Source organism: Plectrocnemia conspersa, unplaced genomic scaffold, assembly GCF_051122295.1.
Source record: "Plectrocnemia conspersa isolate PC_06_02 unplaced genomic scaffold, ASM5112229v1 ptg000005l, whole genome shotgun sequence".
In the NCBI taxonomy this organism is placed as follows: domain Eukaryota; kingdom Metazoa; phylum Arthropoda; class Insecta; order Trichoptera; family Polycentropodidae; genus Plectrocnemia; species Plectrocnemia conspersa.
In genome coordinates, this window is record NW_028277169.1 from 20,373,156 (window position 1) to 20,389,002 (window position 15,847).

The 15,847-nt window shown below is 29.5% G+C and overlaps 1 protein-coding gene across 2 annotated transcripts; it reads left to right on the plus strand.

Annotated features, from left to right (window-relative positions):
- Nucleotides 1–1,132: 1,132 nt before the first annotated feature.
- Tmep (Transmembrane endosomal protein) lies at nucleotides 1,133–14,006 on the plus strand. Of its 2 annotated transcripts, none has more exons than XM_088186122.1 (8): nucleotides 1,133–1,365; nucleotides 8,727–8,925; nucleotides 9,060–9,225; nucleotides 10,334–10,551; nucleotides 10,634–10,835; nucleotides 10,901–11,139; nucleotides 11,212–11,296; nucleotides 13,390–14,006. In XM_088186122.1, exons 2-8 carry the CDS (start codon nucleotides 8,728–8,730, stop codon nucleotides 13,524–13,526), a joined length of 1,245 nt encoding a protein of 414 aa, XP_088042248.1. In that variant the 5' UTR covers nucleotides 1,133–1,365; nucleotide 8,727; the 3' UTR covers nucleotides 13,527–14,006. The 2 variants fall into 2 exon arrangements, with proteins under 2 accessions (XP_088042248.1, XP_088042249.1); XM_088186123.1 differs by lacking the exon at nucleotides 13,390–14,006 and adding an exon at nucleotides 11,700–13,293 and having other exon boundaries at nucleotides 1,152–1,365.
- Nucleotides 14,007–15,847: the final 1,841 nt, after the last annotated feature.

Consider the following 15,847-nt stretch of genomic DNA (forward strand, 5'->3'; position numbering starts at 1 on the left):
ATAGCTACTGGTCTGCACCCGCACCAGCCGCTGTCAATGAGCTGTTTTCCCTTTCGCTCGGTTGCATGTTAAGGCGCGTACGGCGCGTAAGGCTGTACTGTACCTTTGTTAATGTCTGACAACATGTAAAGCAAATTTATAGAACGATTTAAAAATGCAATAAAATAATTAATCAAAATTGTCCCTGGTTATAAAAATTGAGCTTTTTTGATTTGAAAAACGTGTATCTACAAATTCACTTTCAGCGTGGACAGACACTTATATGTTTTTAGTTAAAATAAAAACATTAAGTTATATTTTTTAAATTATTGATTGTATTGATATTCCATTGAAACCTTTTAATGGACATTAGGCTAAGAATCCCCTTTTAAGATTGTAATGATATATGCTAAGATTGTAATGATAATCCACTGAAACCTTTTAATGAACATTAGGCTAAGAATCCCCTAACCAAAGCTGGCAAGGGCTTTGCAGGGCCTCGGGTAAATATAATATTATATGCGGGGCCTGTTTAGTTATGATATGTATGAAGAGACGCGACTTTACGGTAGTATGCGGAGTTTCTTTATGTGCATGGCTTCGGGAAATTCTCAAAATACTATATCTGAGCCGGCTCTATTCCTAGCTAAGCAAATTTTGCTTCTTTGACCTAAGATATCAAATAGTTCAGATTTAAGTACTACTTAGGTTTTCGAGTTATAAATGACGAGGGTTACATAAATAATGATAGGGATAAATGAACACACTAGCAATTGAACACAAACCGCAGAAAAGTTTGAAATGGTATTAATAAAATAAGTTATAAAGAATTCATTTGGATCATTTAATCATCATGAGGTCCTCTAACCTTTTATAACATACCCTTTCATTTTATTATATCATGATCAATTGATAACCAATATAAATAAAGAAGTCACTTTACAGTCCAAAGCTTCCATTTTATGACTGTTATTGATTTTTTTCTGTCCTATATTTTTTGAATCTATTTATTTCCAGATTTAATAAACTTAAATATTTATGGTCGCAAATCGTGCATCTAAGTCATAATTAAATACAGTGCTACCAACCAATTTTTGCGCAGAAAAGTTGGATAAATGTTAAATCTAGTAATTAATTATTATTGATTATCAAGATTGTGTATTTGAATCGTCATTATAGAAATTGGAGTCGACCGAAAATGCGAACGCAGCCGTAACTCCGTTCCGTATGTTATCTGCCGCCAGCGGAGAAAGGTGTTCGTGCGCAGTCGCTAGTTGTGGCCACACTGCGGCCGATCGGAGCGAGCTTGTCGTCAGCGCAGCCCTGCAGGGCGTTCCACTGACCGCGAAGGCCGCGACAGCCCCCTGGGGGCGCACATCCGCACAGGTGGGAACCCTTCCCGTTCGTTCGTTCGATCGAATCCGTCGAAGGACGCTCCTCCGAGACGACCTTCGTCGTTGACAGCTGACAGCTGGGAGTTTGCCCTTGCCCTCCCCGCACCCCTCGCGGCTCAACCTCGGGGCGCTTTCTTTTCGCGAAGCCCGAGGATCGACCCGGAACAGAAAGCGTATGTTTATTGTGCAAACATATTTTTCGGATAAACAACAAGACGCGTCGACGTCGCATTATCAAATATTCTATTCGCCTTTCATTTCATATCGTGGTTGTTAATTAGAACTGTTTCGTCATTCGTTAGTGGGAAAATCCGCATATGCAGGAAAGTTGACAATTAATTATATAAACATTTTATTTATTTATATTCTGTGTAAATGAGCGATTCGATTTCATTTCAATATTCATATCGTGAATTTTTATTTCTTTCATTTTTAAATCATTTAATCAGTATTTTGATTTTGCTATCAACATTTTTCTTTTGTTGTCGGTGAGAATAGCAACAAAAAATTGCTTATGTCATAATCAAATTGAGCCCTACTGGATATTTTAGCCTTTTAAAGTTAAAAGGCATGACTAGTTCAAATTCTTATATGAAACAATTTGAAAATAGTTTTATTTATTTATTAAAATTATAACCATCGTGACCTGACAGGTAAACCCAATGCGTCACCATTGCCAAAAGTATAAAATATATTACAATTTTTAAAATACATACAAATATATACATATATACATATGCATACATACAAATTCATATAAGCATATACACACACACACTCATACACATAGTCGCAGTGGGAACGCTCGGTAATGACGGCGACAACACGATTTTATTGCTTTTGATGTGAATTTTTGCCTTCTGAGAAGCGATAATTGTTTTTGCGCTCTCTTATTGACCAAAATTCTGTTTGAATATACTTTGGTTAGCCCTCTTATATTAGAAGTCCATAGTAATATCAGTAAGGATAGCCATTATATTTTTAAAACATTGTGTAATATCGAAATGCAGACAAACTATGGAGCAATATGTGAGATGCGATGTCTGTCTTTACTTTTTTTTCCGCTTATTTTGCCCTGAGAGATGGGTTGGCTTAATTTGTATTTTGGACTTGACCCAATAAAAGTTCTAAAACTGTAATTTGTTTTAGAACTTTCATTAGGTTAGATTTAGGTTTGAACAGCAAATGTACGTTTCGCAACTGTCAAATTGAGTTTCATAGACAATTTGGAGCAGCATATTAGCGCCTATCAGTTAAATTATGTTTTTGCTAGTAGAAATATGTATCTATTGGTGAAAATGTATTTGGACTTTAGTAATGAAAATATAACTATACTAAAAAATACACATTCACTGTAACATTTATACATCGAATGTAAATAAAAATGATAAGTATATAAATATATATATATATATATAATATTACTACATATAGAAAAATTGAAATCATATAATTTTACTAGCACCAGCCAGATAATTTATATTTTCACTTGTAAATATATATATATCTACTGGTGAAAATGTATTCCGATATGATTTTATTGAAATGACATTTTAAAAAATATTTTCAGGATAGATTCGCGACCGTTTTTTCTAGATTTTATTTTAGGAATAACCACATGCAACTGAATGTATTATTTATTTATTTTTCTGCATTAAATCCAGTTGTCAAATTACCGATAATACAATCTATAAAACCATTAAATTTATGTAATTCAGCCGATGCTATTTTTGATTTTTCGTTATTTCTTTGCTTCTTTCTTAGAATATTCCCTCTCATATTTTTTTTTAAAATATATTCTTGCTATGATTTTTTCCAAAGTTGGGCCCCGGGAATTTGTCCCCTCTCCCATCCCCTCGGCAGGTCTGCCTACACCGTCTGATATATATATTAGATTTAAAAACATATTTATATAACATATTTGAATTTATTGTCTTAACACATTACTGTCCGGTATTTTCGCGAAATTTTAAGTGTTTTGGCAAAGTGTGACTTTTATCAAAATAATTATAAATATATATTTATTACCAACTCGATAAATGCTTTAATTTTCTTTACTTTCGCACGATAGTTTTACAAGTTTAAGTTCAATTATTTGTAATCCTGGAAAAAGATAAACAGTCTGATTGCAAAATTTTGCTAAAACGCGTGAACGTAATATGTTAATATATACTGTTACTACTATGAAGTAATGTTGACCTTTGCACATTCATACATTTGCTTTTTATAAAATATTATTAAAACATGTTAATCATTCTTTTAATAAACATTAGTTTAGATGAAGATTGTCACAATTCAAACAATGTTCTAAAAGTATTCAATCAATTACTTTCCGAATATCCCTTAAAAACTGTGAAGCACATTTTAACTGTCGTTTCCACTGTTTGATGTCACTCCAACTAAATATTTTCCACGTCTGGACACAGTAATAGAAAATTTAAAAATATATGTATTATTCCAATTTCAAAATAAGTTTAATATTTACCCAGTTCATCCATTACCAAACATCTTGATATGACCTCAGAACAGCCACTGGTTCTACATAAATATATCAGGGTTCACAGTATCGTTTTTAATTTAATATCTAATGTGTTTTGCAATTCCTAGATCATGGTCTTACCCGCTTATCTATTTTTGATGGATGTTTGTATTGAATAATGATTTTTTCTCTCTCATTATTCACCTTTGAGTGTTTTTTTGCCACATTGTTTTCCATTTTTCCTCTCCTTAGTCTTTTTTTTTGTTTTATTCGTTTTCTTTTCCTTTTTCATTAATTTTTTTATAATTTTTTGCTCTCTCTTTTCCACTTTTTTATATACATATATTTTTTTTATTCACACATGTAAATATAAACACATTTACATACACATACATATATATACACACATACATATATATTAACTAGTATTTATTTTAGTATCGTTTATTATTCTTCATATAATTTTTTTATTTATACTTTATATATTTTATTATATTTTTTTTTTTATATATATATTTTTATGAATTTTAATTCTTTCCCAGTGTTTTACGTTTAATTTATTGAAGTGTTTAGTTAGGGTATCTATTTTTAAATCATAGTGTAGCATCGAGATGCGGACAAACCATGGAGCATTTGACGTGACTTTTAACAAAATATTTTGTTATTACTGAAGTTTTATTTAGTACTTACGAGTACTAATTATGTATCTCTGAACTGGAGAAGCATATAAAATTGTAGGTCTTATTATAGATTTAAAAATAAGTAATTTGTTTTTTGCTATTTAGTATACTTCTGCGGCAACAAAGAGCAAATATTGTGAATAGCAATGGTTCTAAAATTTAACCTTGGGATACTCCAGCAGATAAGGTTCTGGAAGTTTACAAATAATTTTCAATTTTAATTCAAAGATAGTTTAAATATAATGTCTGCGTGCCAAACGGGATCGAAAGCTTTAGCAATGTTCAAAAATACCGCTTCTGTGGTCATTTTTCTGTCAAAGACCTTTTGAATATATTTTACAACGGAATAAAAACATTTGAAGCCAATTTTCTCATCGGGCAAGATATTATTACAATATTATTATAGTGTCTAATATTTTATTTCCCAGTTCATTTGCATGAGCCATTAACGTGGGTAACTATTTAATTTCTTTAATTATTCTCCTTTTTATTTTTTGAGGGCAAAACAAAAACTAGCACGAGTTGACTTTACTTCAAATGTAAAGTCAACTTGTGCCCGCCTATATCCATTACTAAACAGAAAAACCAAACTAAATATAAAGAACAAACTGCTCCTGTACAAATCGATCATCCGACCAGTTATTTCATATGCATACCCCATCTGGGGTAGTATATTATTATTATTATTAACATGTTCTACAATTTGAATTATATTTTTGTAGATTTCGCTTGCGACAGACAGTAAACTTATAGATCAATAATTTGAAGGAAGCATAAAGTTCGTACTCGATTTTCGAATAACTATTACGAAAATATAGACAAGCAAGTGACGAATTTATAATATTTAAAAAGTGATCGATGGCAATCGGCGGAAGTATTATAAGGGCTCTGTTGGGAAGTCGTTCAATTATATTAGCTAGTTCTTGGGTTGTTATTTTTTCTATGGGTTTTGCGAAATAATCTAAATAAATTTAAACGTTATTAATATTAACCACTTCTGTGGTCAACCCGTTGGAAAAAAGTGGGTCAAAAAAAGCCACCCTTTTTTATCACTAATATGTTTTTTTTATTATATTTTTAATTTAATAAATCAGTATAAAACATAAATAAATAGTATTAGGAAAGAAAGAAAAAGGACAAAGGAAAAAAAAGTTTAATTTTCATCAAACATATTTTATTTGAATCAAACATTACGTAAAAACTTAAAGAAACTTAAATAAAGAAAAAAATATAATTTAGTATACAATACAAATAAACAATATAAGGAAAAAAATATAAAACAGCGTAATTTCTGAAACAACGAAGAAAAAGATTAATTTTCATCAAACATATTTTATTTGAATCAAACATTACCTAAAAACTGAAACTTACATAAAAAATTAGTATTCTTTTTTTGTATGGAATATTTTGAAACATTCCATACATAACCCTACATTACAATCAGGGCAGTAGGTTCGGGTTTCTCTTCTTATTTTTTTGCCACTCGCGTCCTTCAAATTACGACATCTGTCAGTCTAGACTGGTGGGGGAATGACCCGAGCTGGATTCGGTCAAATCACTATAAAAAGTTTCATGTACGATATGCCCGAGTCCAGTTCGGGCAAATCAGTGTGACAGCAAAAGACCTACCCGAATTGTATTCGGGCAAATCACTCAAGTGGTTAACTGTGCATTGATTTCTTAGACTGCAATAACTTCAACTTTATCTTCAACGGGAAAACAATATTTTGTGATGTAGTCATAAATATTTAATTTTTTTAATCGTTAAGTTTATTTTTTCAAGATTGATTTTTATGCTGAGCAATGGCTATTTTAATTTCGTTATGCAATTTATTAAGTCGTTTTTTCACCAATTTTACCACGGGTGTCTTGTTTGATTTTTTATTTTTTATTAAATATTTTATTTTAGGCAGAAAGGTGTCAGCTATTATTTTATTTTTAATTGTGCAGTATTCAATAGATTGTTTGATAGTTTTTGTAAAATAATCAATTTCACCATTGATGTCCATTTCATTGTTTAAGCTGTTGGATTCTGAAAGGGATTCATCAACATAATAAGGAAAATAGTCCCATAGAATTTTAGAGGTATATTATTTAGTATCGTTTTATAAAATAGTATTTAGCCAACAAAGATGCTCCAATTCTATGCATCTCTTCTAATTGACTTCAAACGATACAGTGTTCTGATTTTCTCTTCGGCTTCTACGTCTTCTTGATCTAACTTTTCATATAAATTTGTATCAATAGTTATGATAAATTTTTCATCTATAGATATGATGAAAAAAGCTTTTTATCCAACATGTATTTAACGAGAGCATCAGGATCAGCCTCATTGTCAATATGTTGTTAATGATGCTTTTAAATAATATGATCTTTTAAAAGCTGCAATATTTCAAAATGGAGTAAAGTTGAACATAGTCACATATATTGCTTGTAAGCTGTAATAATAGTTTATGATTAATAAAATATATGTCACTGATTTTTTAAAGACTGATCTGGTGTCTCACTATTTACTTAGTAGTTATTAATTGTCCTATTGTTACGCATTGGGCTGTCTGTCATATTACAACGGAAGATTTACAATAAAATAAATAAAAATATTGAACTCTAAACATAGATTTGGTATTTTTTGTTGACATATTGATCATAGCAGACAAATGTTTGTATAATAATTTACAAAAGACATGCGTCTAATTTTAGCTAGAATTATTTCACACCGTAATATTTTCCCATGTGTTCTAATTTATGATGTGTAAATGCATGCAGGAATAGAACTTTTTTAGAATAATGTTTATATTGATCTTGAAACCAATCACAAGGTTATTAACTATATGGTACAAACCATTAAAATTATATTTATTCACTCAAATATCATTCTAGCGTGTCTTTAGATAATTAACCTCAATATTTATACAAGAAAATCTTTAATAATCATAATATATATTAATAATATTAATTCCTGACATATTCATTTATAATTCTCGATCTTTACCCAAATTAGTAATTCAATTAATTTATGGGCATGTGATCAATATTGTCGTATTAGGTTTTAGTACTTAATAAACATTTGTTAATAAATCAATATTTACAAATCAATCGATAATTGTTTGAGACTCCATAATATTCATATTATAAAGGCTTATTAATAAATTTAAAAGTAAATCGAAACTTTTTAAATTGAACAAATTTAATTACATAACGTCATTATCTTTTTGTATTTAAACAGTTGTCTTTATTGCGTTTTCTCTTTGTTTAAATTATATATTACTTGCTTATGAGATTTTTTTTTTTTAATTTGTCTCATGACTATTTTAAATCATAATTTTAGGTTTTATACACTAGCCAATATTATCATATGTTTTCGTTTATAATTATAATAATAACATCAATTCTAAAAATACACATTTTCTACTATTATTTATAAGAAATAATATGGAAAATTATAAGCAAACAATAGAAAACACTTCCTGTTTTGTTTGAAGAAAATACAATGTAAGACAATTGTCATTTTATTTAGTCTGTCATTCAAACAGAATGTGAATAATAAAATATATAATCGATATAAACATGAAATCCCACAACTAGTTGATTACATATGTAAATGATAAGATAATTGTTAGACTGCAAAATACACGAAACTTCGATACTTATAGTTTTATATCAAAAAATCATAGCATTAAAAATATTGATTTATATATAATTAAACTGAGTTATTTTGTTAGTGTGAGATAATTCAATGCACAAAACATTTTTTGCATTGCTAACAGCAAATAATGCGTTTTATTACCACTTCAATTTTATCACGGTTTTTAATGACTTTTATCTTAGTAACATTAGTTTTTAATTGCATGTGAAAATATAACATAAACAATATTATTATCACATTTGCACGTGTTTATATATGAAGTTTTTAAATTATATATGTTGATTAAGATAAACTATTTTAAATATATAATTTACTTATGTTCGAGCTATATACTATCATATCAGTTTACTGATTACAATCAATTGTTGAAAGACTCGCTAAAGGCGCAATTGACCTTCCAAATGCCTATGGCGACACCGTTACAATCAATGTCGTGCAGTCTTAATATTTATTTTAAACAATTGGAACATCTGTTTTAATAGTGTATTTAATTGCAATTACGCCTTATATTAATTCTATGTAAATTTATTATATTTATGTTATTGTAGGATGACCACTACAAGTAACATTTTAAATGCGACGATGGTGGCAGCGGCTGTGACGGTTTCGGCCACCGTATCGACGACGGCAGAGACGGTGCATCTGTTGCCTCGCGCTTTGGCCGAGCCAGTTTTTTTGCAGACCAAAGCAGCTCAAGGAATAGCGGGCGTGTTTGTCTGGGCCGCTCTGTTCATAACTTGTCAACAGGTGAGCATTGAAAACAAATATGTGTCATTAGCTTTATCTTACAATATGTGATATAAATACTAGGATTTTGTCTTATCTATAATATTCAATATATATGTGTGTCATGTTTTTATTATTATTTTTTATTGATTTAGATATATCACCATTTGAGATGGTATACGAATCCTGCCGAACAGCGTTGGATCGTGAGAATTTTATTCATTGTGCCCATATATGGATGTTATTCGTGGATATCACTTCTATTCTTCAATAAAGATTCATACTATGTATATTTTTTCACTGTAAGAGATTGCTACGAAGGTAATTATTGTAGATCGTTTGGTTTTGTTTGTGAAGATTCTAATTGTACTTGACCTTAATTTGAAACATTGTATTGTTGAGAGTTCATAACATTGCCGATAAAACTATTGGTGCAGATAAATTCTTTAGATAAATCATAAAAAATAATATTGATATTTATTAAAGAGTGAATCTTTATAGTGTGTTTTATGGGATGGCGATAATTGACACAACAAAATTAATGCATCTTGTGTGAGCATTTTCATAGCTATCATTCACTCTTATATTGGTACTTTTTAGGGGTAGTCAGCTATAATGGATCCGTGGCCATAAATAATCATATTTTTGTCAGTAATTAAGAGTCCTTTTAAGCACCTGAATAAGGATTGTCTGTTTTTCATGGTCAGTGTGACAGTGGTTATTGTTATCGCTTGATTACCGTTTATTAATTTAGAACAACCTTGACTGTATTGGCTATAAAAAAGATTCGATTCCTGTCCATTAAAGTTGTAGATAGTCACAGCTGAGTTTATAATGTGTGCTGATCTCTCTAGTTATTTGATTTAACTTCAATAATGATGTATTGTAGAATCACGCTACAATTTTAAGTAGTTTGCTCATATCAAAATATGCAAGAGTTATTTTTTTTACATATTTAAAAAATCTTATTTTGATATCTAGTTACAGATTTGTATGTCTTGCTATTCATGGGATTCTAGATGAGATTATGTTATTAATCACGTTTCACTCACACATTTACAAAGCTTGTCGTTATAGCCAGTAAATAGATTGCTTGTTTTTATATTTAATCAGGGTTAGTATAAAGAAAATTGGTTTTATATTTGAAATCTGATCTACTTTTGTGGGCTTATGTATTTAGTTCAGTGACCCAAAATGTCGATCTTGAAAGATGAGAGAGAACATCAAGAGATTTGTTATAGTTTAGTTATCAAAAATTCTCAAAACACTAGTTGTGAAAAATCTACAGAGCACAATTCTCAAGACTTAATTATTCTGAAAATATTTTTAATGTGTCAAAAGTATCTATTGTTATCTTATCAAACTAAACTGATAATTGTGCCTGCGTGTATAATTTTTTCATGAAATTTCATGTATAATATTGTTTTAGCGTTTGTAATCTACAATTTCCTTTCGCTATGCTATGAGTACTTGGGCGGCGAGGGTAACATAATGTCGGCTTTACGTGGCCGTCCCGTCCGAGGAGCCGCCGGCCGCTGCTTAGCCGGCGCTACGTACACGATCGGAGTCTTGAGATTCTGCAAACAGGCCACTCTGCAGTTCTGCCTCATTAAACCGCTGTGCGCTTTCATCATCATTTTCCTGCAAGTGAGTGTTGTGTCATTCATTAATGCACTGTGTGCGCTCTGATAATTTTATTTTATAATAAACTGGACTTGTGTTTTTACAGGCCGCTGGTCATTACCACGATGGTGATTGGAGCCCTGACGGCGGTTACATCTATATTACGATAATTTATAATATTTCTGTGAGCTTGGCGCTGTACGGTCTGTTTTTGTTCCTCGGAGCCACTCGCGAGATGCTAACGCCGTTCGATCCCGTGTTGAAGTTTTGCACCGTTAAGAGCGTTGTTTTCTTATCGTTTTGGCAAGGTTAGTTGTTGATTTGCTTTTATTAAAAACTTTTCCGACCTAAAATACATGTATTTTTTATTTAGGAGTCGCTCTGGCCGTTTTGGAAAAAGCCGAAGTCATATCGCCGATCATCGATTCGAACGGTCAGCCGACCACAGCCGGTACTGTATCAGCAGGCTATCAGAATTTCCTCATTTGTATCGAGATGTTGGTAGCTGCGATCGCTCTGCGCTATGCGTTCCCTCATCAAGTGTACGCTAGAGGTCTACATTCCGACACGCATCGTTCAGTGACAATGCAATCGATTTCGAGCAGTCTTAAGGTGAGTTTTCGTCATTTGTGATGTGTTAAATCTTTTTGAGTTACACCACTTCACGTGCTTCGTACATTTTAGGAAACGATGAACCCCAAAGACATTATGACGGATGCCATTCACAATTTCCATCCCCAATATCAGCAGTACACGCAGTATAGTTCAGGTAATTGAATGCTCTATTCAATGTCTATAAGTGTTATTCACTTCTGCTTCGTTTGCATGACGTATGATGTTCATTGTTGTCATATTTGTTTATTGTCTTATTCGTGGGCCACATTTGTGATTAAGTAGATGTACAAATCAGTTCTAATCTGTTTTATGTGACTTGATATACAAATATTTCCATTCTGGACGAAGAGAGCGATAAGAGCAAGAGGAACTAGGATCTGCGCAACAAACTAATTGTCTGCATGAAATGGGAAAAATCAGAAGCGATTAAAAATTATTAAAACTAATTTGTACACTTACTAAAAAAAATTGGTCTCAGAATATTTCAGATATTCGAGAGCCGTCATATGACCTGATTTTATCTAAAACTATAATTTCATTTATTGAATGTTTTACAGACGTTACGTCACAACTGCCATACGAAAAACTTTAAACTGGTGCTGAAACGCGTTCTGCTTGCCTATATTTACTCTTTAAACTTCAAATATATCAATTTTTGACAATGCCTTATTGCATGAGTGTAATGTAAACTTGTTATATGTTTTATATTTTTTATTTATAATTTAAAATATTAACGATTGTTTAAAACGGCATAAAATGCATTAAATTAAAAACTATTGTACGATTGTCAAAAATCGAACATGACTTACGTCCTATTGAATATGTGATAATTTATTGACTTTTCTCATTTATTTTTTTGCTTGAAAATGTATAATTTCATTTCTTTTTGTATATATTTTTTTATTATTATTTATTATTTGTTTTAAACATGTTACAGTATACTCTTGCATAGTTGTATCGCTAGAAATATTTAAACTAGAACATGTATTTAGCTATGTGTTATTATTAATATATAAATATATACTATTATTGTAATGCAACTTGAGTTTAGTATTTATATTTTTTCAATATAATGTAATAGTTTTTTTTAATCGACATTCTTAACAACGTCAATGCGGTATTATTGTTGATACAGGGTATGTCTAAAGTGAAGTTTATCATCAATGGCAAATACAGTCGAGCCCATTGAAGATTCATTGGTTGTATTTGTGTTTTAAGGTTGTTTAATGCCGCGTAGAAGTTGTTCAATGTTACATTCAGAATTTTAATATATAAATGGACCAGAGTGTGTTCCGATGTTGTACTGATAAAATAATATTGAATTATAATTGTAACTCGTTTGCAATATGTTTAAATTTGCTTTCAAATTGGTATGCACAAACATGTCTCATTGTTAAAATTTCATTTTGCATGATTTCACCATAGATTGCTTGTTTGTTACATTATTTTTCATTCTGCCTCATTAAAAATATTTATTTGTAAAATTGAAAAATATATCGATTATGTATTATAGATAGAGATTTATTTAATGTATTTAATAAATATATTATATATAAGGGCTTTTGTGTGAAATTAAATTTTATCGATTGGATTGTGCATCGTGCATTTTTAGATTTAGGAGAAAGTATTCTATATTGTAAGATAACAATTCCTCACTATTTTAATAAAAAAAGTACTTATTCAAGGATGCGGATTAGTTAATGTATAGTTGAAAGTTTATGTAAATACATATAAAATTGTTTAATTTTTTCGTGAATGTGATTTTGGCTTAGTATTTTTTTAATTTAAAATGCAGCTTTTAATTTATTTGCCTGTATATGTGCGCCGTTGTTTGACAAAGCTCCATTTTTAGAATTTCCGGTGCCAATTCATGCGAACTTAAGTTCCTTAGTGAGCCATATTTATAAAACATGCATTTAGATTCGACGAAATTAAAAATGAACGAGTTGCACCAATATCATTATTACCTGAATGTCCATTCCATTATTTAAGTTCTTAACGTTCGATTCTTTTTCGTAATAGTCTTGTGTTGTGATTTGCAAGTTGCATGTTCTGAGAATGAAATGTTGACGTACTTTTTAAGTATTATACAATGTATTATTTAATTGAATCTTGATTACCTGTATACATTAAATTACTTTTTTAACAACATATGTATTTTTTTATTTTATTACCTTTCAATGTTCTTCATAGTGTCGGTAGTTAGCTAACAAAATTAACTTTTTTTCTTAAATGTGTTTTACGCAGGTAATAATAAATTGACCAAAGCTCCAGAGGAAGGCTCGCTACACGCTCCGCGTCCTGTGGCGCAAAGAGTCGCCACTATATCCACCAATTACCACGAGAAAACGATGTTACTGAGCTCTGATGACGAATTCCAATGAACCGTATAAATTAACTGAATATTTTCGTATGATTGTGCTAATTTCAGTGTTTATAAGCTTTTTATATATGTATTATGTACTATGTAATTGTTTGCCATGTTGCATGATGTAAGTATATCGTTATCGGGAACGAGGCAGAAACGACCGTTATATTTGATGACCAAGTTAACTTGTATATGGATAGAGAAACTGCGCTGGTATTGGTCCATTTAATAAAAATTAAACTCTGATGAATGTAGGGTTAAGATGCGTACAAAGATTGTGTTGTACCTAAGTAATACGAATTTTATCTATGAGGGTAAATTAAAAATAAAGGATTTTTTGAGATAGTTCTTATGAAAATATATTATTTCTCTCATTGGTATGGTTAAATATTGTAGTCTCTTATTCATTGAAAAATCAACCGAGAGTAATACATAATTATCAACTGATTTAACTGATTTTTAAAAAAAGTTAATCAATTTCTAAATAGTTCAAAAATGAATTTTAATTAAAAAAAAACTTTTAAAAACTTTAACTTTTTATTTACCCTCATGATTGACGGAACGTTGTACATAATGAATATTTTATGTAATTTGAGCAAACAATTTCTGAGGTCACCGAATCATTGCGGATATTTTATTTTATCGCATTGCATTTCTGATCTTTTAAGAGTGTGCAATTGAAGTGTTGTCTATTGATAGTCTCAAAAAAATGTTAGTTTAAATACTGAACCATTATTTCAATTAAATATTATAAAGTATAATAATTCTGATTTTTCATCGATGTAATGTATGCATACTTGAGATTGTTTATATGACTATCGAAACAATCGTTAGTTTTATTTTATTAACTTGAATAATTCAATTCTATATTATATAAAATAGATTGTATATTATTGTAAATTATATTTTTATCAAACCTCATTGGACACTGAAAGAGCAAAGCGTCGTATATGAACGAATATTATTAAATATTGTATATACGTGAAATGATTTATAATTTTTATTATGATTCATTATGTATGGAATTGGTATTTGAAGTTCGATATTGAAATTTAACCTACATTTTGACTATAAATTAATATATTATTTTAAAAATGGATAATTCAGGTCTAAAATTTAGTTTGTTTTAATTGTATATTAGAATGTTATTGTTTGTACTTATACATTGTACAGTGTAATGAGCCCATAATTGTGATATTGAAGTGCAATCTAACTAGACATTTTGATTTTAATTTATTCTGAATGTGAATATTTTATTCCTAAACGTAAGGCTGTATGTCGGAGATGTATGTTTGCCGAAGAGAAAGTAAAATCTAGACTTGTCGTGATGAGTAGTTATTGCTGGTGAAAATTTTGTATAGTTATATAAAAGAATTAAATATATATATATATCGTACAATATTAATTGGCTAATTTAAATTTTTTGCACACTAATATGTATATTAAATTATAACATAGAAATATTTTTTTGAAAATATTTTAACTAAATATTCATGTAGAGTTTAATTTAATTTTATGAACTATAGTTATAATGATTTAAACTTTTGCTTTTAATGATTGATTCTTTAGCTGAATGTTGTGTGTTGAACATTTTATTTTTCCATTATGAACATGGAGAAGAATTAACATAATACGATATACAAAATAAAAAAATAATATAGAATTTATTTTATTACAAATATTATTGTCTAGTTATATAATAATCTATACATACATATATTAGTAGAAAATTTAACAATACATATATGTATATTATTGAGTGAATGTGAATTTTATATATGTATAATTATTATAAAAAAATATTACCCTTTTTTATTTATTTAAATAATTTAGGTGAAACTTATTTATACAAGATTGTTATATATGACTGAGAATTATTATTAAAAATTTGCATATTATTTATTTCTTTGGTTAATTAATTACTATTACTTAATTTAAACTCAACGCCTGCTTGTATTTGTTATATTATCAATGTTATACTGTCACTGCCAAAAATATTTTATCAAATTCATTCATCATTCTATTAAATTATTTAACGAGAAGCTTTTTATGTTGTTTATTTATTTAACATTTGAATGTAACTAAGATAATTTATAAGAGTAAATTAATCGGAATACTCATCATTCTATGATCTATGTATAGTATTGTAATACTATGTTTAGTTATATTACTATTTCACTGAGAACTTTTCTCCATTTTCATTTGCACAAAACTGTTGCGGTGTCCTTGTCTAAAAAAATTATAAAAAAAAACTATACCTCTGATTATTTTGAGTCCGACGTTATATTATAGTTATTGTTTTGCCCTTGAATGTTTTCGTCGCTGTAAGAATTGCCA